At 33.2% G+C, this 26,843-nt stretch overlaps 1 protein-coding gene across 5 annotated transcripts in view; it reads left to right on the plus strand.

Annotated features, from left to right (window-relative positions):
* Nucleotides 1-26,843, plus strand: part of LOC111159793 (fucosyltransferase 8) — a 294,732-nt gene that overhangs the window by 136,608 nt on the left and 131,281 nt on the right. For 4 of the 5 annotated variants that reach the window (XM_022522421.1, XM_022522412.1, XM_022522403.1 and 1 more), the window contains one exon: nt 15,134-15,563. The exons of the other annotated variant lie outside the window; for it this stretch is intronic. In XM_022522421.1, the coding sequence (XP_022378129.1) occupies nt 15,361-15,563 (203 nt within the window). In that variant the 5' untranslated portion in view covers nt 15,134-15,360. The remainder of the gene's footprint in view (nt 1-15,133; nt 15,564-26,843) is intronic. 5 annotated transcript variants of the gene reach the window in all.

Here is a 26,843-nt window from a genome sequence, read left to right on the forward strand (position 1 = left end):
TTTTGGCAGTTTTAATCTATTCAGGCCAAAGGTACAGATGCCAAGTCCAGATTTTTTGACCCATTTGAATAGTACAAATTAATTGCATCAGTAAACACAGCCTGGTGTGTTATCTTGAATTAAGGTGAATGAGATACTCCTGATGGAAACCTCATAAATGTGATTATTTGTTTGCAGTTCATAATGAGGAAGATTAATTTCTAAGATATTGGCTGGTTTCAGTGAATTTAAATAAAGTATTTTGTGCTTATGTATTCAGGATGCCTAGAATTTTAAATTCATATGTGTGTATACTGTGACCTTACCGATAAGCAGCATGAAAGTATGATAGATGAGTCTATAAGTAATGAATGAAAATTAAATTTATAGATTTGGTAGGGGCTATCTGAAAATTTCCTTTTCTGACTTCTCCTATCCTCCCTTTTCCCCTCCACTGCCTTCTTGTCTCCCCTTCTACTTTCTTCCTCCCTGCCTTTATTCTACATTTCAGTTTTCATTCAATAAATACTAATAAAGGGCTTACTCTGTTTTAGGCACCATGTTCTAAGTCCTTGTTCTACTAGTGCATACCTTTTAGTATTGGAAATAAATAAGCCAGTGAGTTGTGATAGCGAATGATAGAGGATGGTGAGTGCTTTTAAAAAAAAAAATTACATTTTTTTAAAATTTCAACTAGCATTAAAGGGCCATTTTAATTTATGATACTCTTTTTACTTGTTTTTATCCACTTTCTTAGATTAATAAACACAAAACTTCCCTTTTTCCATATGGAGGCTGGACAGTAAGTAGTAGTTTAAATAAATGATATATAACAGTACTTAATTTAAAAATGAATTTAGATCAAATGGGAAGATATTTAAAGTCTTGGGTATGTGTTAATCTAGAATTGGATTCTATATGTACAGGGCTTTTAAAATATTTGTACTTTTCTTTCTTTTTTTTTTCCTCCAAGATTTTATTTATTTATTTGAGAGAGAGAGAGAGTACATAAGAGAGTGAGAGAGAGCATGATTGGGGTTGGGGGGGGTAGAGGCAGAAGGAGAGGGAGAAGCAAAATCCCTATTGACTTGGGGCTCAATCCCAACTTGAACTGAAGGCAGACACTTAACCAACTGAGCAACTCAGTGTCCTCTCACCCAAATTTTTGTACATTATAATTGATAACTAGCTTTCTCTAAGAGTTTTATTTACGTTTTCCTTTATCAACCTGATACCTTTAAAATGTAATAGTTACACTTAACTTCTACATTATAGTAATCACTAATTAAATTTGTTGAATAAATGATTTTCTTTTCTGTTGAAATTTTCCATTTCATTTCATTACAGTGAATTACTTCAAGAGGTAGTCTATAATAGTGATTTGGTTTTCCCTCTTTCCAGTTAAGAAAATAAATTCTTCTAAAGACAACTCTCTGAACTATATATTTTATAATAATAATAACTAGTGTATAATTTAGGAACTCATCATTTGAGTATTTGTGATTACTTATTTTGTTTGGAGGAGGTTAGGCTACTAAGAAGACTGAACACAGTTTATGATTTGTTAATTATATTACTAGTTATTTGAGTTGATTCTTAACTATTTTGAAATGATACAAAATACAATTTTTGCATTAACATTTGGATTGAAGTTTATTATATCTAAAGAATAATTACCTTTGGAATTTTTTCATAAAATGACAATGTGCAATGATTTGGCGAAAAAACTCATTGAAACTCAAGATGCAAACACATAATTTAGTCATTTAATAAATTAGCAGCGCTCAATTATTGACATTCTCAATTACATTAAAAAATGGAGATAGTTTTAAACTTTTCTCTTAAAATGTTTTTCAGCTGTATTGAAGCATAATTTATATCAATAAAATGTACCTGTATTGAGTGTACAGTTAGATGATTTTTATCAAATACATACCTTCATGTAGCTGTCATTCCTCTTTTTAGTCAGTCCCTGGCCCTTTGTAGTAATTTCTTTGGTCTAGAATTTCATATCAATGTGTATGTTTTTTATCCCTGGTGTCATTAGCCTGGCATGTTATTGAGATTGATCCATATTGTATATATTAGTAGTTTGTTCCTTTTTACTGTTGAATAATATCCTATTATATGAATAAATCACAATTTGTTTATCCATTTATGTGTTGGTAGATACTTGTTTTTTTTTTCAAAATTTTGGCTTTTATAAATAAAGCAGCTGTGAACATTCTTGTACAAGTCCTTGTATGAACATATGTTTTCATTTCCCTTATAAATACTTAAGAGTGGAATTATTGAGTTATATGGCAAATATATATTTAGCTTTTATGAGACTATCAAACTTTTTTCCCCTTTTTTCTTTTCTAGAAAAATTTATGAAAAATTGCTGTTATGTCTTCTATAAATATGTTTGGTAGAATTCACACATAAAGCCATATGAGCCTGGAGTTTTCTTTTTGGCAAGATTTATAAATACGGATTCAACATCTTTAATGGTTATGAGCCTGTATAGCTATTTAGATTGTCTATTTCTTTTTGATTGAGCTTTGGTTATTTCTTTTAAGAAATTTGCCAGTTTCAGGTTTGGCTTTGTATTTGTTGACACAAAGTTGATTACAATATTCCCTTATTATCTTTTTGTAGCATCTGTAGTGATTCTCCCTCTTTCATTCCTAACATTGGCAACTTGTGTCTTATTTTCCCCCATTGATTAGGTCAGCTGAAATCTCCATTTTATAGGTCTATTCTAGGGGGTTGTTTTTGGTTTTATTGTGTTTATTTCTATTCCTTATCTGTTTTATATTTCAAGGGTAGAGTTTACATTTTGAATTTTTTACCTGTTTCATCAAACTTTCAAATGCTGTCATACCTCTTGAAGGATAATGTAGGAACTTTAATATCTTTCCTTTTTCTGCCTGTCATCCTTTATTATTGTCATACATTTCATGACATTGTTACATGTCCCATAAAACCTTGTCATTACTTTAGTTTTAAAGATTAAAATTTATTTTAGAAGAAATTAAAATGAGGTTTCATTTATATTTACCATATATTTAATATGTCTATTTGAATCCATTGTTTATATTCACATTTCCATCTATAATCAGCCTGATAAGCATCCTTTTACATATGTCTTTGGTGGTGGTATCTGCTGCCAACAAGTTCTTTCAGCTTTTGTTTTCTGAAAATGTATTTGTTTTGCCTTTATCTTAAAAAAAAAAAACAAAAAAAAAACTTTTATTTTGGAATGATTTTAGAATTACAGAAAATTTGCAAAGAAAGTATGGAGGATTTCCATATACACTATTCCAGGTTTCCCATCTTACACAGCCATGGTAATTTGTCAAAACAAATAAATTAACAGTGGTACAATATTATTAACTAAACTACAGATCATATTGGATTTCACCCGTTTTTCCATGGCATCCCTTTCTCTTCTGAGATCTAATCCAGGATATCATGTTGCATATAGTCATTATGTCTCCTTTGTCTTCTCAAATCTTTTATAGTTTCTTGTTTGTTTTATGTTTTTTTTATGATCTTGTTAGTTTTGAAGAGTACGTTCCAGTCAGTTTGGGTTTGTCTGGTATCTTTCTCATTATTAGAATAGAGTTAGGGGTTTGCAGATGAATATCATAAAGATGATGTGCCCTTCTTCAGTACCATTTAGAATTGTTCCATCATTGTGAAAATTTCCCCTGCAGCCCCTTTCTAATCCACCTTTCCTTGCATCTTTAAGCCTTGGCTACCAATGATCCCCCCACTTTTTTTTTTTTTTAAGATTTTATTTATTTATTTGACAGACAGAGATCACATGTAGGCAGAGAGGCAGTCAGAGAGAGAGAAGGAAACAGGCCCCCTGCTGAACAGAGAGCCCGATGCGGGGCTGGATCCCAGGACCCTGGGATCATGACCTGAGCTGAAGGCAGAGGCTTTAACCCACCGAGCCACCCAGGTGCCCCCACTGATCCCTTTTTCATCCTAGTTTTCCATCTTTCATAATGTTAAATAAATGAATCACATGATGTGCAGCTTTTGATTCTGGCTTCTTTCACCTAGCAAACTATATTAAAGATTCATCCATTTTGATGAATCAGTGGGTCAATAGCTCATACCTTTTTTTTTTAAAGCGATTTTATTTATTTATTTGACAGAGAGGGAGAGAAATCACAAGTAGGCAGAGAGGCAGGCAGAGAGAGAGAGGGGAAGCAGGCTGCCTGCTAAGCAGAGATCCTGATGTGGGCCTCGATCCCAGGACCCTGGGATCATGACCTGAGCCAAAGGCAGAGGCTTAACCCACTGAGCCATCCAGGTGCCCCTAGCTCATTCCTTTTTACTGCTGAGCAATATTCCATTGTTTTTGACATATCAGAGTTAAATTCATTCCCATGTTAAAGGCCATCTCAATTTTTTCCCCCCAATTTTGCCTATTATATGTAAAGCTGCTATAAACATGTAAGTATCAGTTTTATTGAGAACATAAGCTTTCACTTCTCTTGGGTTGATACCTAGGAGTGGCAGTACTGGGTAAATGTAGTTTTAACTTTGAATCCTAAAACTAAAACTTCTTTAAGAAAACATAGGAGAAAAATGTGACCTTGGATTTGGGATTTGTATTTTAGCTATAATACCAAAACTGCAATTATGGAAAAAAAGAATAAATCACATTTCATCAAAAAATTTAAAATCTTCTTATGTGCAAGACACTATTAAGAGAATTAAAAGAAAGGTAAGTCACAGATTGGGAGAAAATATTTGAAAAATAACTTATCTGATAAAATATTTGTATCTAGGATAGGTAAAGGACTCTTAAATCTCAACAATAAACAAATACTCTAATATAAAAATGGCAAAAGATCACAATAGACACTTCACCAAAGAAGATATATGGATGGCAAATAAGTACAAGAAAAGATAATCACTTGCTTAATATCAGTTTGTTATTAGGGAAATTTAATGCATATAGAATCTACATCAAGATACCACCTACAGATATTTTAATTGCTTTAAAAAATTAGCAATATCGAATCCTGGAGAGATTGTGGAGTAACAAGAATTCTCATGCATTGCTGGTGATAACTCAGGATGAGCAGCCACTTTGGAGTATAGTGTCGCCTTTTTTTTTTTTAAATAAACATACATTTTCCTTAGGACACAACTGTCCCTCTTCTAGGTATTTACCCAAGTTAAGTGAAAACTTAAGTTCACAGAAAACTGCTTTTTTTTAAAAAAAAATATTTTCACTGGATAGCAAAGTGTAGTTTGGCCTTTTTTTTTTTTTTTTTAAATTTCAGCAACTTTAAAAGATGTTGTTCCATTATCCACTAGCTTGTACTTTTTCTAAGAAGCCCCCTGAAATTATTTTTACCATGTATGTATTTTTTCCATGACTATTTTTCTCCTTTAAATTATGATTTTATTTATATTTTAAAATACTTTGGAAATTCTGCATGTGCCTAAAACTAAGCATATTTTCAGTGTACATTACTTTAAGTTTAATGTCAGGTTTTGTTCTGAGAAGTCCTTTTTCAAGCTGAATGTCAAAATGGGGAAATGCCCATAGATTTTCCCCAGCCCTGAAGCTAATGATGTAAATTGCTTTCTTGCTAATGATGTTGGATGACTTTTATTTGAGTTTTTCACCTAAACAAATTTTTAGTTCATGATGATGGTTACTGTATGATGATACAGCTGTGGGGAAAGCTATAAAATACCGTAATATTTAAAGATAAGTGCTATAAAATGGCTACTTTAAAATTTTCTTTTTTATCAAATCTCCTTCAGATTTTTTTTCCTAGATAATTTTATCTTTGGTTAATTTTAAAAAATTGGTATATACAACTAATGAATCATTGAATGCTGCATCAAAAACTAATGATGTACTATATGTTGGCTAACCAAACATGCTAAAAATAAATAAATAAATAAAATTGATATGTAACTTAATAGTTTTAGGCATATAACATCATGATTTGATATTTGTGCATATTGTGAAATGACTACCACAATAAGTCTAGTTACCATTTGTCACTTTATGGGTTACAAATTTTCTTTTTCTTATGATGAGGATTTTGTTTATTGCTCTGTCCTCAAGTCCATTGACCTTTTCCTCTATAGTATCTAATCTTTTCTCTAATCCTTTCCAGAAAATTTTTTAAACTTTCAGCGGTTTTTTTTTTACTTATAGAAGTTGCATTTTTGTTGTAGCTTTTATTTGTTTTTTTTTTCAGTATATTGATTTTTTAATCTAAATCTTAGTATATATTTTTAGTAATTGTTTTAGTTTCCTTGTCTGCCTTCATCACCTCTGTTTTAGGGGTTTGTTTTAAATTGATTGATTTTCTTATTGGCTCTGAGTCACATTTTCTTCCTTTTTGACATCATGGTAAAAACAGTTTGGGGGGTAAAAGTAATTCACAGTTTATTAAACCATATTTCTGTTGATGGGCAATTATGTTTTTTTTCTACTTTGGAGCTATGCATAAAGTGTTGTGATGAGTAGCTTTGTAAAATGCATTTTGTTCATATGTTAAAACACATCTTAGTATAAATTTCTGCTAGTGGAATTCTCATCAAAAGGGACGTTTTTACAGAAATACTTGATGTATAATGCCATATTTCCCTTTGCACAGTGTATAAGTATCTACATACTTGTATTAAATGAGTGCTGAATTATTTTTGAGATTAGAAGACCACCCTCTTATGAACATCGTTCATAGCAGAACAAGTCTTTGTTCTGACTCGTAGTCAGTTAGTTCTGTAGAATATTGTTATAGCCTTGTCTTTTGCCCTTAGCATTAAAGTGAAGCCACTTGAATGTGATTCTTGGAAGCATCATTTCCACATAGTCAGATGCTAAAGGAAGTAGTTTTGGTCATTTTCTTGTTAGATATAAGAACAGTCAATTTGACAGTGTTAAAAGTGATACTGCATTTGTTGTTTTTCACAGAATGATTAAACTAGTTGTGTTTTTGAAATCAGTTGGTATAGTTTATATTCAGTTTCTCACTGTATCACTCAATATGTTAGTTGCTACAAGAAGAGGCTTTTTTGAGGTTGTATCTGGGGAATTACTTCCCTTTGCAGTTAGAATCCTCTAGAATATCACCTCTTGAGGGCAGAGATTCTCATTTGTCTTATTCATTGGTACAACTCCAGTGCCTAGGACAGAGTCTTTTATAGGATAGGGACTTACTAAGTATTTTTCGAATGAATGAGTGCTGTATAAAATTAGGTGAAGTACATGGTAAATTTGTTCCACATGTTGTCCATTACAAATGTTGATTAAAACCACGTATATATTTTAAAATAAATAGAGCGTAATGTATAAATCGCTACACTGAGTGAAGTAACTTATTTAGAAGGTAAACTACTCATGCCATCTTTCAGATGTGCTCCCTTCGTTACTGCAGCTATGAAACTTTCCCCTGTCTTCTCAAGATACTAAATTCTCTCCTCTCAGAAATCCTAGAGTGGTGATCTATATCATAAATCTTATGTATATCCTTTCTGTATTGTATTTTGAATTATGATTTCATTTTTATCATATTTTTGGATTTTTATACTTATTTTTATTTTGTAAATATTATAAATTTTCTATAATTTTCTATAATTATTTTCTGTAATTGTTTTCTATTATTTTCTAAATTTTATACTTATTTTTATTTTCTAAATTGTTGCTCTGTGGAAATGTTATACTTAATGAGATGATGGAAATGCTCTATATCTGCACCATTCATAATGGTAGCCATAGGCACAAGTGGCTATTGAACATTTGAAATGTGGCTACTGTGACAGAGAATAAATATTTAATGTTAATTCTAATTAAGTAATTCCATGTGGCAAGTAACTGTTGAAGCAGACAGCACAGCTCTAGGGCTTACAATATACATTTTTAACTTATCAATCTAATGTGCAGTGAGAACTTTACTACAGTGTACTTCATTTAACTTTTTCTTTTTAATAGTGCAGTTTTGCTGACACAGAGTATTTTTCAGCATTTTTTTTTTCCTGGAAATGACTATTTTTAAAAGATATTTTCACTGGTTATAAGTTGACACTATCCCCACTCCCATTCCCTCTACCCAGTATTTTTAAAGCTGTTGCTTCATTGTCTTCTGGCTAATGTTGTTTCTGATAAGAGATGTGTTCTCATTCTCTGTTTATCTGTATGTAATTTTTCCCCCAGCTGCCTATAAGATTTTCTATCTTTGTTTTCAGCAGCTTTCCCTACATTTTAAATTTATCCTACTAGTAGTTCTCTGCATTTCTTGGATTTGTGGTTTATCATTCATTGATTGTAGAAAATATATTTTCTGCCTCATTTTCTCTCCTCTCTTTCTGAAACTCTTGTTATATATGTATTGATAATCAGTACTCCCACAGATTTTGAATTTCTTCTTCTTCTTTTTTTTTTTTTTGCAGTCTTTTTTTTTTTTGTCCTTTTCGAGTTTTATTTTGGATAATATCTAATGACCTCTTGTCATGTTTGTTGATTAGTTTTAACTTTTGTCCAGTTTTCTGATAAGCCTGTTGGAGGTCCTCTGATATTTTATTTTTGTTAATTTGACATTTTATCTGCTGAATCCTCCATCTGTTCATGTATGTTGTCCATACTTTAGACTTTTTAATATATTGGTTATAATTATTCCGAATTTTCTGCCTGATAGTTCTAACATCTAGTTCATTATGGGTCTGGTTCTGGTGTGCTTGCTTTATCTCTTAAAAATGGTTTGTTATTTCTTGTTTTTTTAATGTGTCTCATGATTTTTTATTGCATGCCAGACATTATAAGTACAGAGCTGTAAAGACTGAGGTCAATGGTATTTATGCCCAGAAATGGGTATTTTTCTTTTTGAGAAATTGTTTATGATCTGATTATGTATGGATGGGGATGGAGTCATTCTAGTCAGTGATTGAGTTGGGGTTGTTTCATTATTGTTGTTGTTGTTTTTGCAATTGTTACCTTCACTGAGTCAGAGACTTAAAATTCTTGGAGTAATGGAATGCTGTTACCTCATTCTTAGTGTTAGGCCCGGACTGCTAAGATTGCTCAGTATTCTAGTCCATCCTTAGCCTTTACCATGTCTTGGATGGCTGCCTCACAAGATAATCTCTTTCAGTGTTCTTTCTAATTTTTGATTAGTAGCTGGAGAGTGTGAAGTTTATTTTGTTGTCTTTCTTGAAAGAATGTTGAGTTTTGTTTTGCTAGGCATTTAATTTACTTTTAAATCATCTTGATCCTTTTGTAGCTTGTTTTTAAGTTTTGTTCTAGCTTTTGTTAGCCTCTTCTTAATTCTATGGCTAGAGTCATTAAACTCTGGCTTATGAGCTAAATACGGTCCATAGCCTGTTTTTGTATGGCTTTTGAGGTAAGAATGGATTTTACATTCTTTTTTTTTTTTTTAAGATTTTATTTATTTATTTGTCAGAGAGATAGAGAGAGTACAGGCAGGCAGAGTGGCAGGTAGAGGCAGAGGGAGAAGCAGGCTCCCTGCTGAGCAGGGAGCCCAATGTGGGACTTGATCCCAGGACCCTGAGATCATGACCTGAGCCGAAGGCAGAGGCTTAACCAACTGAGCCACCCAGGCATCCCTGGATTTTACATTCTTAAAGGGCTGTAAAGAAACAAAAATAAAAGTGAGAAATATGTGATAAAGACTCTATGTATCTCATGTAGCTTATGATATTTATTATCCTGCTCTTTAGAAAAAAGTTTCTGATCCCTGCTCTAGGGCTTACTTAACCCTAACTTCTTTTTTTAAAAATTTATTTACTTTTTATTTTCTTTTTAAAAATTATTAATATATAATGTATTATTTGTTTCAGGGTTACAGGTCTGTGATTCATCAGTCTTACACAACACACCTCTTCCCCAATGTCTATCACCCAGCCACCCTATCCCCTCAGTGTCCTCCCCTCCAGCAACTCTCAGTTTGTTTCCTAAGATTAAGAGTCTCTTAAGGTTTGTCTCCCTCTCTGGTTTTGTCTTGTTTCATTTTTTTCCTCTTTTCTCCTGTGATCCTCTGCCTTGTTTCTTAAATTCTGCATTTCAGAGAGATCATATGATAATTGTATTTCTCTGATTGACTTATTTGGGTTAGCATAATACCCTCTAGTTCCATCCATGTCGTTGCAAATGGCAAAATATCAATATTTGATGGCTACGTAATATTCCATTGTATATATATACCAACCCTAACTTCTAAGATGTTTTATTTCTTGGCTTTCTGCTGAATGCACCAGGTTTTCTATATGGCATTTTCATTTGTTTTTGGTTGGAACTCATAGGTTTTCCCCTTTATACAATTCTGAGACATATTCACTTTTCAGTTACCTAGTATTTATTTTTTTCTTGATAATTTTTCTTTGCGAGCCTCATGAAGTCTTATGCATGCAGAGCTTAGTATCCTACACACATTTTTGGATCCTTTTCTCTGGGCAGCTCCCTCCTCTTCAATATATTGACTTGTAGATGTTCTTCTTAAACTTCTTAACTTTAGTATCTAACATCACTTTGGGAAGACAGCTTTGCTTTGCCTGGGTTCTCCACTTTTGTGTTGGTGTTCAGTAAATTTTAGGCAGAAAGCTGGAGTGATTATAGGATTTACCTTTGATTGTTAACCTTATCTCAGACATCACAGTCTTGTCTGGCTATTGCCCAATCTTGAAAACAGGTTTTCTAAATATTTAAGTTTTCTAGTGAGCGCCAAGTCTAGTACCAGTTTTTCTTTCATATTTAAAAGTAGAATGCTGGTTGGCAAACAATAAAAATGCCTTTAGTCTTCCAATATAGCATTAAACTAATAATTACAATTTTATTTATTGAACTGTTTATTTGTTCTAAATTGAGTTTAGTTTTTGTAGTATTTGTAAGATGTGTTAGCAGGATATATAAGAAAATGTGATTGATTAAGTTCTGTCTGGCATCTTGAACGCCCACTCTGTGCCTAGATTTTGTATAGCTTGCTGGGGACAGAAAGAATAACACATGAACTGAAGACCAGGCACTCAGCCCCAGTAGGAAGTAGGCACATGTACTATTTATCTATTGTTAGGTAACAAATCACCCTAAGACTAAGTGATTTTAAAACAATTATTATTTGTTGGTTAAGAATCTGGGCATGGCTTAGCTAGATCTTCTGGCTATGGTCTTTCAAAAGCCTGAAATAAAAATGTGGGCCAAGTTTCAGCCACATCAAGACTTGACTGGTGCAGAATCCATTTCCAAGCTTACTCACATGGTCGTTGGCAGATTCTGTTCCATTCCACATGGGCCTTTTCATATGGCAGCTTCAGAGTAACAAGAGAGAATAAGCAAGATAGAAGTATCAGTCTTTTATAACCTTATCTCAGAAGTGAAATCATATCACTTTTGCTGTATTCTATTTAAGAATGGAGTCACTAGGTTCAGCCCACACTCAGGAGGAGGAGATTACACAAGGCAGGAGTACAGGACACAGGGATTCTTGGCAGCCATTTTAGGAACTGCCTATAATAATACGTGGTATATAAATTATGTAAAATGTTATAAATGGGTCTATAAAATAACAGCATTAATATATGTAGCATAATAATAATTTGCTACTGGTATGCTAACTGCTTCCTATAGATTGTTTTATCTTAGCTTTTTCTAGTAGTCTATGGGAAAGGTAGTATGTATTATATCCATTTTACAGATAAAGAAATTGAACTTGAGTATGGTTACCTTGCTGTGATGTAGCAGAGCAAAGATTCTAGTCCAGGCTTTGCCTATTCTATACTTATATTTTTAATCTCCATATCTTATTAACATTAAAATACTATTACCTTTTATTGAGCACCTCTTATGTGCCAAGCATTATAAGTACATTATATATTAACACCATTTAAGCCTCACAGTAACTTTATTAACGCTCTCAGTTTTACTGATTATATACTTTAGCTTTCAGATTCAAGAAATTACTTTGAAAAATTACATATATTTTATATTTCAGAGACATTAAGCAAATATAACCCAAAGATTCTCTGTAAATACAAAAAACAAAAACAAAAACCATTTAAATACCTACTACCCTAAAAAAAAGTGGTATCACTAATTAAATTTGGAAGGAAGCCTGACACATGTCAATCCATTTAATATTCTGCAATATATACATGCATGTATATGTATATATGTATTCTGCTGATGAAAGGTGGTATATGAATCTCAAACAGGAATGAATTTATAAATACTTAAAAAGAAAACAGCCCACTCCTAGAAGAAATCTCAACAAACTCTGCTGTATAAATTTTAGTTAGAAATTAGCTCATGTAGTTAATGTTGAAATATTTTTACTAATAAATTTGAAATATTTTCACTAATAAATTCACAGATAAATTGAGTGGCTTTCATATCAAACTCTGTACATACTTTCTTCAGTCATCCCATTGTCTTTGCAAAATGAATCTTTTAGATGAGGAAAATAAGACAAAGTAAAGAGAAATTATTTTCTTATGTTTGAAGGGTACCATAAGTTGATATTATGGTCTTTTAGACCAGTTTATTTTAATTATTTGAGAGTATCTTGTAAGGTATGTGTTGACAATAGTAAATCCTAAAGCTTATGGATGACTTTATTTTTGAACCATTTTCCTTATAGTAATAGTACTCTCTTACTTTCTACATTCAGATTTGCTTTCTTAAGTGGGGCATAAAATGCAGTTGAAGCTGATATGCATGAATTATGTCATATTAGCATATGTCATGTATGACATTCTTCACTCATTCATTCACTTATTTATTTATTTATTCAAAAATGTTACTCGTACTTACTAAGTGCCAAGCACTGCTCTAAATGTTGGGATACATCAGTGAACAAAATGGATAAAAGTCATGGAGTTTACATTTTGACAGGCATGGTTCAAATAATGGGCTGCTGCTGTTAATTAAGAAAATGACAAGGTTTTGCTCCTATAATAATTTTCAGTGTATTTTTACAACTCCTGTAATATGTAGTAATTTAATATTTTGGCTATTTCTGGTGGTAGTTTATAAGAATTTAAAGTATTTTGTATAACAACTTTATGTTTCTATAGACTTTTGTTTCTGTTTGAGTTATATTTTTGCTGGCTTTGAGTATTATAATTTTAATAAAATGTTACCGTAAATCTTTTTTTTTTTATTTAAATGATTCTTTTTTAGAAAGCTATCTTTTCTTTTATTTATCACAGTTATCTTTCTAAGTTAACTGTTGCTATGAAGGCAAAGATCAAAAAATTTAAAATCTTGGGGCACCTGGGTGACTTAGTCATTTGAACATCCAGCTTTTGGTTTCAGCTCAGATCATGATCTCAGGGTCCTGAGATCAAGCCCTGCATGAGTCTGTACTCAGCATTGAGTCTGCTTGGGATTTTCTCCCTTTCCCCTCTCCTCCCACCCTCCACTCCCATGTGTGTGCATGCTCTCTTTCAAATAAATAAATAAAATCTTTTTTAAAAATTTAATATCTTATTGGTATAGCTTAGAATTAACTAGACTTTTTTATAGTTTTTTTGGCATATGTTATAACAGCAATTTACAGTGTTACATATGTTGTCACAGACAGTATTAACTTAAATGTTAATAGTTAAGCTTCTTTTGTTGAGTTACTGAATTAAATCCACCCCTTAGGCCGTTAGAGTGGATTCTTTTTTTTTTTTTTTTTAATTTGCTTTTTTAACTGGGAAGCCCTGAATATCTGCTTTTTTTCCATATATGACATCTTATGACTGGTCTTTGACCCTGAAATGTTAAATAGTCCTTAATTCTTATGTTTTAGTGAATAGAGGAGGTTACCTGAGATTAGAGGAACAGAGTTTTGGGCAAGGATTTTGAGAGGGACAAGAATGAGCAGTGGAGTCACTAGTAAGAATGTTCTCAATAGGCATAAGCATAGTTATTAAAAAACAGACAAAATGCCAAGTTTTCTTTTGGATTATTGCTTTTTTGGTTGGTTTTCAAACAATTCTCAGTGAGTACAATTCTTTTCATTGTGTGTTTTAACTAGTGTAAACCAGTAACAATGAAGAAAATAGCGTAGGAATAGGAAGGAAGTAGAACACTTGTTTGAAGAGATTTGCTTTTCTTTGAATACTTGGGCACTTAAAAACAGCTGAGATTTGAGGTTCAAAAATAGGAAAATAGCAGCTCTGTTTTGAGGCCTTTTCTCCAACTTTTCTGTCTAATCTTTAATAACTGCTTAATTAATGCTCAAATGCTCATCACATTCAGTCTTTCATATAGAAACTATTTCTTATCTTTTCTCTTTTTTATAAGGAACTCTGTGCCTGGAGATACAACTTCTCTTACATAGTTCTGGAATTATCAAATGGTGTTAAAATTATATCTTTGCCTACAATTTTTTTCTTTGCAGAAAAAACTGTTTTGTTTCTAAAGGGAATTCTAAGCCTGATGCTGAGGTGACAGATGAAACCCACAGCCAAGCCTGAGAAAACATGTGCATGTGTAACTTAAGATGCACAGTGACTAAGATATAACTGGTATAGACTTATGTTGCAGTTATTGGTATTTTTTAATAAATTCAAGGAAGGGATAATCTAGCCTAATCTATATGAACCTTTGCTTGTGATATTTGGAGTAGTTACCAGCTGCTTAATGGATGCCATAACCTTTACTTAGCTAATATACATGTCACTTTTAGAATTTTTTCAGTGACAATTTGCCTGTCACCTACAGAGTTAATTAAGTAGTGGTATCATGGCAGCTGAGCAGTGAGATGGAGGGAGATAGAACTGAGATCTTATGAGAATGAGAACATGTTTCTGCTTGAGATAATGGAAACATTGGGTCAAATATGTATATAATTTGTTTGGTTTTGATTGCCTATTCAAAGATACAATCTTTTGATCTCCATGTATTATCTATTGCACAATGATGTAAGAAGGAAGAGTGATGATGGCACTTATAGGACTTCCAAGCTTAGAGCTAATTAATTTGTCTGGTAGAGCCCTGGTATACATGGGTGATTTAATATGCAAATGTAAAAGCTTTTGCTTTTTTACTTATTATTAGGCTGTTAGATTATTTGCCAGCCTATTGACCAGTGAAAACCAATGTTTCCTTTAACTCCATGAATCTCAGCATATGCTACTTTGCATATCCTAAATAATTTAAATACATTTCTTACTCTTTCCACAGCATGTAGAGTCCATGAAGCACAGGACAATAAAGCTTCCTACTCATAGCACCAGGAAGATCTCTTTGAAAGATTCACTACAGGATTGCCAGAGACAACGAGTTTGTCTGAAGCATCATGTGTTGAAACAACAGAAGGCAACCACTTTTGCACTAGCTAGAAACAGAATTATGATGTTTTCAATTCTTTGAGCTCCAGGAAACCAGGGGAGTGAGTTGAAAATCTGAAAATGCGGCCATGGACTGGTTCCTGGCGTTGGATTATGCTCATTCTTTTTGCCTGGGGGACCTTGCTATTTTATATAGGTGGTCACTTGGTACGAGATAATGACCACCCTGATCACTCTAGCCGAGAACTGTCCAAGATTCTGGCAAAGCTTGAACGCTTAAAACAGCAAAATGAAGACTTGAGGCGAATGGCCGAATCTCTCCGGTAGGTTCTAAAAAATTGAAGGAAGAGATGTATAACTTTGTTTTTAGTTGCAGGGGTTCATGCATCTAATAAAAAATACTTAATGATTTCTTTAAACTGCTGTTTTTGCAGAAATTTAAATATTTTAGTGACATATTTCTTATAACAATGATATCTCTGTATATTTAACATAGAGAATTTTTCGAGGGTCAAATCTTATTTTACATATGAATTTTAATATAGAAAAACCATGCCATTTAATTTGTTTTTATATTTCATTTATAGTCATCTTCAGCATTTTGATAATTTTGATACATTAAATACAAATTTTTATGATTTAAATTAGTGGATATTAAAATTTTATTATATGGACAATAACAAAGATGTTTATAATACTTGAGAGTCTTAGTTAGTCTATAACTTACTAAAATGGAGAAACAAAAATTCATTGCTAAAACAGCTGGATCTGGAATCTAAGGAATTGTTGCTGTTGCTACTTCTAATCTGTTAAAAAATATGACATATATGTTAGAAGGCATCAACTGTTTCAAAAAATAAAATCTTACATTTTCAGGGAACAAATAATTCTTAAATTCTAATTCCTCTGCTTTATATATGAAGGTAATTATCGATTTAGCGCTTGCTGTTTCTCAAGCTAGAGTTTTGAAGGTTTAAGGTAAAGAGTTGTCATTACTCTAGAGGTGGTAATTGACCCTAAGGGAAGTCGTTTAGAGAAAAAGAGCACAGAGTTTGTTTCTTTTCGAGTAACAAATGAAGGAGTGGAAATGAAAACATCCTGTTGTGCATTGGGCATTTGGAATAGATGGGAAAGGAGAGAGGGACAGTGCTTGATTATGGAAGCTGAGGAGCATTCTGTGAAGGAAGAATATAGTCGGCAGTGTTACATACTCTCTAGGCTTTAAAGACTTCTCTGCTTCTCTCATTCCCTCACCTCCCTGCCACTGCTGCCCTTGCACTCTTTCTTTAGAACTTACTTCTTTCTCTCAACTTTTTTCTTCACCATAATATTATTTTGGCCCTTTTATGTCCTATGAAAGACAAAGCTAGGTGTTAAGAATTTTATACAATGCATCAAAAATTATTCCTGTCATTTGTAGTAGTATGATGTGACAAAATATAAGGTAACCAGGGATTAGAAAGTGGACAGATAATTTCTTGAATTTATATATCATTTTATTTCCTTTTGGGTGTGGGAGCTTGGGAGTATCATGGAGAAAGTTGGTCTTTAAATAGAGTCTCACTCAATGATTTGTTATGAGATTCAAAGATTGATAATTTAGAGGTAGTAGTAGCTATCACTGATGGAGAGTTTATCATATGCCAGGTACTGTGCCGAGGGCTTTGCATGGATTATCTCATTGAATTTCATAAATTTCCTTATGAGATGCTGGTACTGTTTTCCTAAACGATTTTACAGATGAGGTATCAAAGGAATATTAAGGAATTTAATTTTTCCCAAGGTTATACTTTCACAAGTGGTGGAGCTTACTTTGTATCCTGGCAATATGACTCAAAAGCCCAGACTTTGATGAGGTGTATTGCCTCTGTGAAGAGAAACGAAAGAGAAGTCAATGATTCAGAAATATCAACTATAAATCTCATGTAGGAGATCATCACGAGTGGCTGCTGTGCTAGTTGTTTTTGGAGTATGCTTTAATTATAGTAAAATCTTGTTCTACAGCCTGGGATTTTTGCTCCTTGGGAAAGATTTTGCTTTTTAACAATTCAGGCTCATAAATAATTTATTATTTTTCTCCTCATTCTAACTTCAATACTGAGACTTCATTCGACTTATTCCTGACTGCCAAGTGTCTTGTTTTTATTGTATCAAAGAAAGCATGCCTTTAATAATAGTTTCTTCTGTAGAATAATCTTTGCGTCTCTTAAGTCACTTTCTCTGTATTCTTTTGTGTTGAAATTAAATTCTGAACTACTGCATTCAAATGTATAGACAACTTGTAAGAGCTGAGACAGTATGTCATGCTGAAATACTGTAAATACAATCTGAAAACAGACTGAGTCCATTTTTGTACATAGATAGATAATTTTAGGAAAATAAACAAGTAATTCTTTACCCTCATTAGGGAAGAAAACCTCCTCAGGCCCTTCCATCAACTTTACCGGTAGGGCCATTTGTGTTTCAGCCAAAGGGATTGCATTTTAGATCCCCCAGCATAAAAGGAAGAATAGTAGAGGTGCTACAGGCATTGGTGATTTTTCCCTCTCACTGTAACATTTTGTACCCAATTTGCTAAGTCTTTTTCTCAGAAGAAAATGTGTTCGTAAGCTAGACTAAAAAGGAGTAATTCATATGTCTGTAAAACTAGGCCATTTCTTTGGGATGAGGCATATGGATTGAATTTGGAAAGAAGCTTGAAATTACAGTGTTTAAGAGTTAGGACAATAGTTTTAAAAGCCACCAGTCCTCCAGTTAGAATTTGCTAATTTTATTGATTATACTACATGTTTAGAAAAATAATCATTATTCTGAGGGATACAAATGTTTAAGTACAATGAATGTTTGGGAGGTTGTTCTATGTATGTGTTTAATTCTGACTATTGATGAATAATTGCTATACAGTAAAATTCACTTTTTTCGCATATAGGTCTGTGAATTTTGGCAGATGCTTACAGTCGTGTAACTACCACCACAATCAAATTATATAAGAATTTTACCTCCCACCAGAATTCTGTTGTGCCCTTTTGTAGTGAGATTCTAGCCTTATCTTCTGTCCCTGGTACTGATTTGTTTTCTGTCCTGTATTTTATTCTGTTATAAAATGTCATATAAATAGAATAATGTGAAATATAGCCTTTTGAATCTGGCCTTTTTCATTTATAATGTACTTGAGATTCATTAACGCTGTTTTGTGGGTTGGTAGGTTTTTTTTTTTTTCTTTTTCCTATTAATTCTTTTTTAATACTTAGTAGTGTTCCATAGTATGGTCATATCACAGTGTTGTTGTCCTTTTTTTTTTTTTTTTTTTTAAACACATTGACCAGTTGAAGGACATTAGGGTTGTTTCTGTTTTTTGGCAATTATGAACAAAGCCATTACAGCATTTGCTTTGTAGGTTTTTGTGTGATTTAAGTTTTTATTTCTCTTGGGTAAATATCTAAGAGGGGGATTGCTAGGTCATTTTAGTGTATGTTTAATTTTTTTAAGAAGTGGCAGTTGCCCCAGTGTTTTCCAATGTTCCTATATCATTTTGCATTTCCACCAGCAAAGCTTGAGAGTTACAGTTGCTCTCACTCTTGCTAGTATTTGCTATTATAAGTTATTTTTATTTTAGCTGTTTTAACAGATACATAGTCTTATCTCACTGTAGTTTCAGTTTGCATTTCCATAATGATTAATGATGTTGAACACTTTTTTTCATGTCCTTATTTGCCATTCTTTAGTGAGGTGTCTGTACACATTTGTTACCTATTTTATTTTATTTTTTTATTATTATTTTTTATTTATTTGAGAGAGAGTGTGAGAGAGAGAACATGAGCATGAGCAAGGGGAGGGACAGAGGGAGAAAGAGAAAGCAGCTCCCTGCAGAGCAGGAAATCCAATGCAGAGCTCGATTCCAGGACCCCAGGATCATGACCTGAACTGAAGGCAGACACTTAACCAGCTGAGCCACCCAGGCGCCCTGTCACCTATTTTTTTTTTTTTAAAGATTTTATTTATTTATTTGACAGAGAGAGAGATCACAAGTAGGCAGAGAGTCAGGCAGAGAGAGAGATTGAGAGAGAGAGAGAAGCAGGCTCCCCGCTGAGCAAAGAGCCCGATGCGGGGCTTGATCCCAGGACACTGAGATCACGACCTGAGCCGAAGGCAGCGGCTTAATCTACTGAGCCACCCAGGCACCCCCTTGTCACCTATTTTTAAAAATTGAATTTCCTTTTTTCTTTTTTTTAAAGATTTTATTTATTTATTTGACAGATCACAAGCAGGCAGAGAGGCAGGCGGCGGGGGGCGGGGGGAAGAAGACTCCCCGCTGAGCCGAGAGCCTGATGCGGGGCTCGATCCCAGGACCCAGGATCATGACCTGAGCGAAGGCAGAGGTTTAACCCACTGAGCCACCCAGTTGCCCCAAAATTGAGTTTTCTTATTAAAATTTGTTTTCTTGTTACTGCATTCTTTTTAAAAATTGGGTTTAGCTATAAAATTTTAAATATATATGCATATATGATAAAGTAAAAACTCTGTGGCTTAAAACAAAAAAAAATTTTCTTGATAATTTAATTTGCATTGTCCTCAACTGGATTGTTTTTCTAGTTTGGGGTCACTCTTGTGGCTGCTACAAGATAGTAAGGCAGTCCAGATGACCTCACTCACATGTTTGATGATTAGCTGGGACCATCATTTATTTCCTTTCCATGTGGTTTCTCCAGCAGGACAGCCCAGGTTTCTTACATAGTAGTGTTTCAAGAGGGCAAGAGCAGAAACTGCAAGTCCTTTTGAGGCCAAGTATGAAAAGTCACACAGTGCCATTTCTGCCACATTCTGTTAGTGTATGCATGTGAAAGGGGCACTATGTATTTAGGGAAGAAAGGGAAGAACTGCATAGAATTTTGTAGCCATATTTAACCCACCATTCTCATCTCCAGAAGCAATTGATTAGGTCAAATCATTGTGGTCCTGACAGCTGGAGTTTAGTTTAAATTTTTGTTGGTAGGTAATAGGGAGCTATGCAACCATAGCAGAGGAATGACACACTGAAAATGGCTGAGTAAGATTTAGATTTTCAGATGGATTTGGGGCATGTGCCTCGCTGGAATGAAATTAACTAGAAAACATACTATTAATCTAGACATGAAGTGATGAGACCTTATTTGGTGTTCCCCAGACATCTCTTCCTTACTTTTTAATTGCCAACACATTAGGTAAACATGTGGTAGGCTTTCTTTTAAAAACTTGGAGATAATCACTGCCTGCCACCCTATAGGAATGCCTTTCCATGCTTCATGTTTGTTTTATTTCAACCTTTGATAATGTGAAGTTACTATCAGTTCACAGAATCTTTGCTTCTTGGAATTTGAATCTGCCACTTTGCCTCTCAGTCAGGGCTGACATTTAGCAGAAAATTACTGAAACTAGTTTGGAAATCCCTTGAGCCGTGAACCTTAAGTGGATCAGATGTCGGAACTGGATAAAACTGGATAAAAAATCTAAAGAGTACTTAATTGTCAGTCTTCCTTTTAACTTAAATCCTTTTTGTTCTAGGTCCATTTATTTTTGAGAGTACAGCTTAAAAAAATTCAAACGTGACTTTGTGACCAATTAATAAGGTTGTTTGTTTGGACAATGGAAGAAAACCAGGAAAACTAAACAAATGTCTTCTGGAATTTAGATGCTAGCTATAAACTGTAAATTTACAAACCACAAAGAATGTATAATTAATTTATGGCTTATCTGTTTTTCTGAGTTATGTAGTAATTTTCCTAGATGGATTAGAGCCAAAGCATGACTCTTTTGTTGGAAAAATTTGACTGAGGCAACAGAAGCATGGAATACTGACATGGGTAGAAAGGAAACAGGTCATATTTTACTTCTGTTTGAGAAGCTTGTGTTAGAGAGCGGGGGATGACTTTGTTCCTATTGGTTAATTGAAAAATTTGCTCTAGCCTCTCTTCTCTGTAACTCCTCATCACTCATGTAAAGAGTGTACTTATATTCCTAGAGCAAGTGAATGTATTGGAATGTATAGAGTGCCTGCCATCTGCCTGTAACCTTCCCTTATTTTTATTTTTTATTTTACTTTTATTTTTGCAACCCTGCACCCCTTATTTCTTAATGCTATTAAGAGTATCTAATTTTTCCTTAGGGACAATACTGCTTCCCTATGTGAGAATATCTTAGTGAGATTTGTAGTCAAGATTCCTAGCCTTCCCAGTCTGACAAACAGATGCTATCTCCCTGAAATTTTCACTAGCTTTTTTATATATTGCTGGATTAAATTTGTCAGTGTTTTGTTTTGGGTTTTTTTTCTATGTTAACAAAGACATGTTTGCCTATAATTTTTCCTCCTTATGTCTTTTGGGTTTTGGAGCAAGGTTATGCGGGCCAATTCTATTGTCTAGAAGGGTTTGTATAAAATTGGTGCCCATTCTATCTTAAATCTTTGTTAGAATTCTACCAGTGAAGCCATTTGGGTCTAGAGTCTTTTGGGGAGGGTGCAGGGTTTGAGTTGGGGAATGAAAGGTGGCAAGTGGGAAGGTTTTAAATTCTGGATTTGAGCTTTTTAATAGAAATTGGCCCATTCAGATTTTCTGTTTTTTCTTATATCCGTTTCAGTAAAATGTGTTTTTCAAGGAATGTGTCCATTTTATCAACATTGTCAAATGTATAAAGTTGTTCATGATGTCTTTCTGATTTTCTTCTCCATACTTGTAATACCTGTAGTAATGTTCCCTTTTTCATTCCTGATACTGATTATTTGTGTTTTCTCCTTTTATCTTGAAGAAAGTTTATCAATTTCATTTATCTTCCCAAAGAACTAGTCTGGTTGCTTTTTTGTTTTATTTGTTTTTCTCTTAATCATGTGTCTGTTTCTATTTTATTGATTTCTATTCTTAGTTTGCTAATTTCTATAGTCTCTTTTTTTGTATGTGGGTTTTTGGTTTTGGTTTTGCTGTGGTTTTTAAAGCTTTTCCAAAATGAATTTTATATCACTGATTTTAAACCTTGCTTCTTTTCTAATATACACCTGGTGAACTTTAAATTTCTCTCTAAGTGCAGTTTTAAGTTGTGTCCCACAAGTTTTGACAATGTCCTATTTTAATTGTAATTGAAATAATTAAAATTTTAAAAATATTTTCAAATTTCTAGTTATTTTTTTCTCTAACCCACAGATTATTTAGGAGTGTGTTGCTTAATTTCTAAGTGGGATGCTTTCTTCCTTCTGTCCACCTGGGAGTGATTGAATATGGCAGGAATAAGGTGATAAAACTTACTTTACATTACTGTACTCAGGGATTATTTTGAGCTTGCCTTTATTTTATGTAGTGTTGTGTTTTTCCCATAATTATATGTATACATATGTAATCTTTCAAACATGGGCATTCACTTTTGTAAGTGTAAATGTAGAAAGTTCCCATTGTAGATGGTTTATCCTTTTGTTCATGTAATGACAGGTTATTCCTGGAAGCAGGAATTTTTGGTGAATACTTTTTAATTGAATTTTCAAAATATATATATAAAACTATAATCAGAATTAAACAACAGTTGAACACAAACAAGTATAGCTTTCATATGAATAATCAGACTCTTCAAGTGTTAATTACATTTGGCTACCTTTTTACTGGGAATCCTTATAATATCTCACTTGCTGAAGATGGTTGGATCTCTGGGGTTTTTTGGTGTGTGCTTGGCTTTAAATGGCAAACTATGGCTGATAGAACAAATCCAGCCCTCTTTTGTTTCTTTGGTTTTTGGGTTTTGGATTTTGTTTTTTGTTTTTAATGGCTCCCAAATGAAGAATGGTTTTACATTTTTAAATGGTTGGAGAAAAAATAAATTCCAAGGAGAACATGCAACAGAGGCTATGTGGAGTCACAAAGCCTGAACAGTTTTTTTTCTGGCCCTTTAAACAAAGTTTGTTGACCAAAAGTTTGTATGAATCAGGATGTACTCATTTTTAGTTCTTGTTTCTCTTAATCTCTAAATTCTTATGTATATTGCATGTGAGAATTGACATGCTCTGAAAGTAAGTCAAAGTCCAATTACTGATATTATTCTTATGTTTTTGTTTACTCTAAATCTTTATATACTTTTGGTTTCCTCTTTTATGCTTTTAGTCTATGTTCAACTATTCCATGTTTTCATCCTTCTGCCTCCTTGAAGCAGCTTATATTTGAGCTGAAATGGGACTTATGGGTAAGAGATTGGGTATGTTTAGAAAGGAACAGTCTGGTGAAATGAAAGGAGTGTGAGTTTCTCAAATTTGGATTTGGATCCCAAGTATACTACTTACTAAATGATCCTAAAAAAGATTTATAATCTTTTTGAACTTCAGGTTTTTCACTTGTAAAATGGCAGTAATAGTCTCTATTTTGCAATATTTTTAAGTTTTAACAAAAGATTTGAAAGCTTATTGAGAAGATATCCTTTGTATTAGTAGTTCATAAGTAAATAGTCGGGGTTTTTTTGTTTTTTTTTTTTAAAGATTTTTTTATTTATTCATTTGACAGATAGAGATCACAAGTAGGTAGAGAGACAGGCAGAGAGAGGAGGAAGCAGGCTCCCCACTGAGCAGAGAGCCCTATGCGGGGCTCGATCCCAGGACTCTGGGATCGTGACCTGAGCCGAAGGCAGAGGCTTTAACCCACTGAGCCACCCAGGCGCCCCAAATAGTCGTTTTTTACTAATGGTAGTTGACAATCTTGTTTTACCTAATGGTAGGTAGTTAGTAATCTAAAAAGCACATGGCCTTATATACTTTTCATAGAATTCAGAATACTTGTTTCCTTTGTTTCTAATAGAAAGAATTCTCTTATGTCAGATGTTTAGCACAATGGATTAAAATTCAAAAACCTATGTATTCTTTAGAGTAACTCTTTACTTTGAGAAAATTACTTAAGCTCTATAGGCCTAGAATCAAAACTATGAGAAAGTCGATTGGGTTAGGTGATCACATTTGATAGCTCTGTATGTTTTTGCAGACAAAATAGTTAATACAGTAGTTTCTATTGGAACATAGAATTGGCTTTATTCGTTATAATTTGGTTCTCATGACTAAGTGTTACATATATATATATATTTTTTTAGTTGATGGATGCTTTTAGTTAAAGGAATTATAATTCCCTATCCTGAACTTTATTTAAAATATAGGAATTTTAATTATTAATTATCACCACGCAGGAAGGTCTCTAGGGAAGAATAGATTGTTCTTTGAGAGAAGTGTCACACAATAATTTTATGAAAATCTTAAATAACTTATTTGAAAAAATGTAAGTTTTGTGTTTTAATTATTTTCCATATATAAATGCCATAGAGACAAAGTGAATTTGTATTAAATATTTTTAAATGTATGAATATTTGAGTTTAGGAGCTGGATTAAACATTTTTTATGTAATAGCCTTTATTCTTTTATCCTGGTATTATGGAGCTGATAATAGCTCTAAGCACTTCTTGTTAATTGAAGATAATAACAGCAGGAAATATGGCTATAGTCATCATTTTCAGTGTTACCTGATTTATAGATGGTACATAATCTAGTAGTTGTTTAGAAAACAACTTTTCTGGCTATTTCTCATATTTCTTTTAGGAAGACTTTTATTTCACTATGAAGACGTTTGTTTTGTTTTTATAGTTGTCACATTGATAGTTTATAATTTATTCAGTTAAAATGATGAAAGAAAATGGTGGTTTAGTTTCCAAGATCAGTATTCTAGACAAAGCTGTCTGAAGGAGAATAAATATAAAAGGATTTCAAAATATTATAGTTAGCCTGTGAATTACACTGGCTAGAAGGAAATACAGTATAAAATAGCACACTGCTTTTCTTGTTGTTGTTGCTGGTTCAAATAAAAAAACTTGATTTTAATCCAGTCTTTGTTCTTTTAAACTGTATGCAAAAGGTGTTGCTTGGCAGAGATGTTTCACATCTGAAATGCATAAGAGATCCTAGTAAGGTTTGGAGAGAAATTGAGGTTCCCCTAATAAATGCAGAATGCTAAATCTGCTAAATGCTAAATGCTAAATGCTTTAAGGGACGTTCAGAAGTATCATATTAATTCTCATTTGTATTCAGTAGCACTTCAAAAATATTATCTCTTACCATGATATGTACAGAAGCTAAGTGACTTTGTCATTTTTCTGCAAGTCGGTGGCAGAAACAGAAATAGAATCTTTGAAGGAATTAAAAAGTTGTATCTAATTTTCAATACACTGCCAACACTGTCATTTTTTATACCTTTTCAAGTACCTCTTCCTTTAGGTATTTACTCAGGACAGTATGTTTTACTAGCCTACCAATAATGACCAAAGTATCCTGTAATTAGTTCTGTAATTGTTACATGTGATCAGAGGTTCCCGTATACCAATATTAGAAATGGCCATTTGAATCATTACATCTTTAAATTATATAGATACACCTGTATAAGCATATAGGGGCTATTTTAATATAGTTTGTTGAACTTAATTAACTATAGTAACAGTTTATAATCTGTATAAATAAATTCAAGTGGCACATTTGACACAGAAGTTTGCTATGATCAGTACTTGTAGCATTTCATGTGGGTCATGAATCTGTAGGAAAAAACCATAGGCTATAAGATCAGATTAAGTTATTTAGTCAATCATACATAAGCTTATTAGAAGTGGTGTGGCCACGTGGAGAAAAAAGATATGTAATATGTCCAAATGTAGCTTCCACTGGCTCTTTAGAGTCCCATAAACTGCCTGTGTAGTTGTCCACAGAAGGTATTGTCTTGTCAGCAGGAAGGTCATTTGCGATTATACTGTAATCTTTTTAATACTTGGAACTAATTCACCTTTTTGGAAGAATGTACACAAACAGTTTATGCATTTCCATTTAAGGGAATGTATACCAGCTTTGGGGTCTATAAGTTCTTGAGCCAGTAAAGCCCTATTCTGATCCTTAAGAAGAAAGCAAAATTCATTTCAAGGCATCTCAGTAATAAATATGCCTCTGGCTTCCCAGAATTTTAGAGAGTATATCTTTCCACAATACTATTAGTGTTATATACTAGACACACACACACACACACACAGAGGCACAGAAGATTGGTTGCAAACTAACCCGGTGTAGGTAATAATCATTATTATTTGATTACTTTTGATAGCTATTGGTAGCTTCCCCTAACTAGAGGTCAGTGAGGAAGACAGGCCTACTCCCTCATTTTTTTTGCCAACATTTAATATGTTACAGTGAAGGCAAGGCGTGGATTGAATTCTGCCACATATAGACACATAATAAGCAGGTGCAAAAATATTCACATAATCTATTCTGTAATTCTGAAATCCACACACTCTATCCCTTCTTACAGTACCTTCTGTAAAAGGTTCTCTTAAGGCAGTTGTGGCATTATTCTAACTATTGGATTCGGTCAATCTTCTTTTCAAGTATCTGAGAATATTTGAATCAGTCCCTGGACATTATGGTTTTGGAACCTAAGCCTAATACACAATCCCAAAGATTATAGACTACGGGTTTTACTAGATTCTTACATGTTGTTCATAAACTGCTTCTGTAACATTTCTCGATACTTCACATTTTCATGTATATTGAATTAACTATAACAATGAAATAATATTTCTAGAGT

This window comes from Enhydra lutris, unplaced genomic scaffold (genome assembly GCF_002288905.1).
Source record: "Enhydra lutris kenyoni isolate GAN:26980312 unplaced genomic scaffold, ASM228890v2 scaffoldscaffold4, whole genome shotgun sequence".
In the NCBI taxonomy this organism is placed as follows: Eukaryota; Metazoa; Chordata; class Mammalia; order Carnivora; family Mustelidae; genus Enhydra; species Enhydra lutris.